Source organism: Nothoprocta perdicaria, unplaced genomic scaffold, assembly GCF_003342845.1.
Source record: "Nothoprocta perdicaria isolate Ctin4 unplaced genomic scaffold, notPer1 scaffold_23, whole genome shotgun sequence".
Lineage (NCBI taxonomy): Eukaryota > Metazoa > Chordata > Aves > Tinamiformes > Tinamidae > Nothoprocta > Nothoprocta perdicaria.
In genome coordinates this window covers 5,356,825-5,361,749 of record NW_020455455.1, presented here as the reverse complement: position 1 = coordinate 5,361,749, position 4,925 = coordinate 5,356,825, and the positions used below count along the sequence as shown (strand labels likewise).

Genomic DNA, 4,925 nt, shown 5'->3' with positions numbered 1-4,925 from the left:
GCGCCGCGCGCCCGCGCCTGGGACAGCGGCGACCTGGAGCTCTTCGACCTGGTGGAGGAGGTGCCGCGGAGCTTCTACGACTTCCTGGGCGTGCAGCAGGTGAGCGCGGCCGCCCGCGCGCGCGGCCTCCCCGCGCTGAGCCCTCCCCGCGCTGCCCGGGCCGCCGGCCCCGGAGCCGCCGCCGGCCCCGGCATCCCGCTCCCCGGCCCGCGTGCACATCGCTCCGCCTTGTCCTGTTTTAGCCGGAATGCCCAAGGAAAGCTGGCGCTGTGCAGGAGCTCTGCCTGCCCCGGAGCGGCCCCCCGCGCCCCGGCTCTGCCCCGGCGCCGCCGCTGCGGTTGCGGAGACTAAAACCASGCTTCCCTGGGGCAGTACCCGCGAGGAGAGGCCTGGCCCCAGCTTTGGCCGCCTCCTGACGCGGTTTGAGGTGGACGTGTAATAATAATAATGACTGGTGGACCCTGACTCCGTCCCATCTCTTTCCTCCSTTAGCATCCGGAGTTGAAACTCCGTGGAGCGTTATCGCTGTCATCCTGCTTAGCACACAGCAAAAACTGCGTCCGAAGGTTCAGTTTCATGGGCATAAATTTTAGTCTTAGTCTAAAGACTAAATTTTTGTTTAGTCTTTAATTCCTGGCAGGCAGTTTTGGTGTTATATATTGCAGGGATATGAAATCTTGGTTTTGTTTCAGCTCGTGGTGTCCAGGCCTGGCAGGTGAATTTGTGTCAGTAAATTCACAGCCCYTTTTTTGCCCAGGGCTGAATCGGCAGCTTGTGCACTAAGTGTAATGCAGCATCATGGGGTTAATTTTAATGGGCAGSCATTCTGCTAGCTCTCCCTTTTACTCAGTTTACAAGATACTAAAAAGTCTTTATGGAAAACGTGAATCACTTATAATAAGCAGGGTAAAAATTGGTGGATAATGCCAGGCAGATGAAAGGATATTCTGTTAGATGTARATACAGGTTAATCATTTATGATATCATTACTGTCAACACTTGAAACTTAAACTGCATTAGATGCCATGGAAGAATACACCTGTGATTATGGTGGTAAAAAAATGTTACTGTTAAGCTCAAGTGTGTGGCCTAGKGATGCAAATCACGTACAAACCACTAGATGTTGGAGGAAACTTTGCTGGTTCACAGGTTCTTCCACGTTGTATGTTCCGTTGCCGCTGTTGCCTTCTCCAGCCTGTGCCAGATGCTCCAAACAAGGGACTGAAGGAGCAGTGCTGCTTGCGCTGACCCATGGAGAGCTGAGGTGGTTTAAGGTCCCCTCTGACAGGGGCCCTGCCACAACTGTTCCATTTCCTGCCTTGGTATCTGAACAGGAAGCTGTATTTGATCACAGCACATTGCAATTTATCATAACTGCAGATGTGCCATTTCTATATTTCTTCARGTTTTCTGCTTTCTTCAAAGCTCTATCTTAGTGGAACCGACTGCTTGCTTTGCAGGTTATTTTAACTGGAATGTCTTTGACTAGAATGCTTTGGTTAGTTTTTGTAGTTTTGGTGCCATGGTTTGTATTCTGTATACTCCAGTGTTTTTCTTGGCRTTTTACCATAAAAGGGGCTGAGCTTTTGTGAAAATAAACTCTGTGTCCTTGCTTTTGGACTGTTTCATAATCTCTCATTTATCTCAATAGCTGTCTATTTAAAAAAAAAAATCATGTTGTCATCCTGTGTATCCTGATAACTCCGCCTTGGCAAGGCTGCTCATTTTTGAAAAACATACTGCCTTTTGTTTTGAAGAAAAAAATATGCACATATATACATACATTTGTGTGTGTGTATATATGTGTGTGTACATGTCTATAGAGTGTGTATGTATGTATTTATAGGAATGACCCCAGTCCTTCCTGAAGCTGTTCAAGTAGCTTAGGTTTTGATGGAGGACTCTGGTCATCCTCCTTCTTGTTGGCCCCCACGCGCAGTGTGGGAAGCTGATGCTGACTGCAACCCACAAGGTGTGGGTGGGCGGTCCTGCAGCTTTGGTGCCGTGATGAATTCCCTGGATCTCCCCCTGGAATAGGAGAGACGGGGTGGTTCTCAGTGTGGGTGATTGCAGCAACCTGAGGTCCCTGCGATTGCCCTTTGGAGGGCCTTGGAGAAGCCTCACAATGTTGTTACGTGGCAGGGTAAGAGGTTTGGAGCTGCTGTGGTGTCTTGGCTGGCGGCTGACATGGAAGAAACAATTATTGTTGTGAATATGGAATGCCGGAGGGTGAGTAAGATTGYGACTGCCTTGGGTCTTAGAGTAGTTGTCCTTAGGCCTTGACTTTGAGGTCAACTTGGCTCAGAAATGCAGGTGTTATGGGTGAGTGCTGAACCTGAGAGTGCTCTGGGTGTTAAGCAAGGGCACGGTTGGATTTGTTAATCCCTTGCATCCCACAGTCGCGTTGGGAAGCAGAAGTGTTGTTGCTTCTGTGCTGCTCTGTCCTGGTACTGTTCTGAGCAAGGTGGGAATTGGACTGAGTCTTTGGTTGCTCCTAAGTCATTGAAGTATTTCACTCAACATGCTTGTCTAAAATATTATTGCTCTAAGAATTCTGACTTACATGGGGAAATAACCTTTTGCCTGAGAAAAGCCCACACTTTCACGTCCGCTGAATGTTGTGTCCAGATGAAGAAAACGGAACCATAAACCCTTGACAGAAAAAATGTAASAGCCGCTTCAGTGCAGCCAGTTACTACTTGGTCCTAGTCCTTTTGTCAGTCTGAAGTCATCTTTAAAAACACAGATTAAATAGTTTAATTAAGAGGTAATAAAACTGCCTGTGACCTGAGAGAGAGCATGGCGACCGCGATGTCACCCTTTCGGAAAGATTCCCGGGAGATCCGGAGAGCTCTGAGCTGCTCCGACTGATGTTTGAACTGATCAAGCTCATCTAACTGTGCTGTCTCTTGCAGCTCTTACCAGCTGCTGCCTGCTGAGCAAACGTGATGGGCTCTGGATGAATCAACCTGGCGTCCGTAGGACCTGTGGGACTCTTCCCCAAAGTAGGGGCTTCACCCTAACAGCCCCTATGGTGTCAAAGGAACTGTCTGTTGCTCTGCTGYCTTTGGCTCGCAGTAAGGAGGACACAACAGGCCTCTGAGTGTCTTTGAGCCTTTGTGTGGTGGCATTCTGGTAGGCAAGATGAGTAGAGGAACAAGTTCTGAGGGAAGAGCATTCCTGTTACCAGTGCTGTGCCCTAGATTATAAAAAGATGTGGTAAAATGCACAAGCTTTGCTGCTAATGTTGGCCATGCAGAGCGACATGTTACATGTCAGGTAGGACCTAGGAATTTCTGAACAGTCTTTCAGCATTCCTGTTGATAATCAGAAGAGGAAAGAGGTCTGCACTGACATTTCTTTTAGTCTGTGCAGTGCGTGAAAACAAAAGGTGTTTTTTTTTAATGATTTTTGAAACTTGCAAACATGCTGCAAACGCACTTTGAGACAGTAGAAGAGTTCCTGAAACTTTGTGTCCCTGAGGGAATGTTATTGCCTGCATTTGGCTTGCTAGCCAATGTTGTGACTACACGTAGAACTTTCTGAACATGGTGCAGGAGGTGCTTCATCTGGAACAAAGATCTACCTTCCTTGTGGTGTACTAAGCTTACTCGAAGTCCGGCTCAAATGTACTCAAGTATTTTTACTTCTCATTAAGAATTGAACATGATTTTGCATGAGATGTCAGTGGCACCTTCACTGGATGTTTGGAAGCTTAAACATCTAATCTACAACTATGACTTCTTACTGAAAATAAAACAAAGTGCCCTGATTGTGTGGGTTCCTCTCGGAGAAATTACCTGCGTGCTTGTGTGATGCTGTTGTGGCAATATAATCTGCTGTGKTGTTTCCTTTCGGAAATAGACGTTGCTTTAAAATCCTGTGTTTTAAAAGGTGTTTTTCCTCAGCTTTTTAGGGATGAACTTCCACATGTCTGTCAAGATGATTTACACTTAGCTCTTTTGGATTAAAATACCCACTCCCAGGATCGTCAGAGTATTCCATCCATGTCCTACCTAACAATGGCTTTGCTGACTAAGGTTGTAATCCCGAGTCACAACCGTGTGTTCAGAATGTGTATTTTCGAGTCCAGCAGCCTGTGAGATGCTAATATGTTGCAACTTCAGGAAAGTCCAAGATGTGATTTCCTCATCAGAGGTGCTTTCCCGATCAGGAGCCTGACCCCCTTGATTAGGAGAAGCTGCAAGCCCTCTGGCTGAGCTGGAGATTTGGACTACCCGGCACCTGAACCAGAGAAGCCAGGTCTGCCTTAGCAAGTGATAGAGACCAACCAAGGGTGCATCTCTTCATTGCAGTGCTGGGTGCAGAGGAATTGATGCCACAGCATAGGCATTTCAGGGAATGTTTTACACTGGACTAATTCCAGCCTGGCTGCATGGCCCCTCTGTGTTGAAGTGCACTAGTCATGCTCTTGGAATACATTTTACAGTTTTATTTGCATCCAAACGGAATCCAGCCCATCCACTTGAGGGCCGCTTCGTGGTATGCGGTCAGTGGGAACAGTAAGGAGGTTTGTTTTACGTCTGCACTCCTGATCTGCATTAAAAAAACGGAGGTCGATGCACCTATAAGACTATGGCAAATGGCCTGTGCTAAATTTTATCTCTTTACATTGCCCTGTGAGGACTTTACCAGAGGTGAACCTCACAGCAAAGTGTTAGGCTGTTACCAGACATTATGGGAGATCAAAGAAAATCCTCTAAAATACATTCCTGAATGGTCTGTTTTATGCATGTGTGGTGACTGATTTCTCCCGGAGTTGCAGCAGTCCCATCGCTGCAGTTCTACGTTTGTGGATTGGGAGGTTATGAAAATAAAAACTCTTGAATATAAATTTGGGAATTGTGTTTCAGAATAGCTATTCTTGTAGCTGCCAGAGTGTTACATAATCTGGCACTGCTGTC

General features: G+C 47.0%; 1 protein-coding gene across 1 annotated transcript in view; it reads left to right on the top strand.

Moving 5' to 3' along the window:
• Window positions 1–6: 6 nt before the first annotated feature.
• The window catches only part of DNAJC1 (DnaJ heat shock protein family (Hsp40) member C1), a gene marked incomplete at its 5' end in the record, with an annotated part of 94,977 nt that continues 90,058 nt past the window's right edge, over window positions 7–4,925 (top strand). Inside the window, one exon of the mRNA XM_026039480.1 lies at window positions 7–99. Coding sequence (XP_025895265.1) covers window positions 7–99 — 93 coding nt within the window. The remainder of the gene's footprint in view (window positions 100–4,925) is intronic.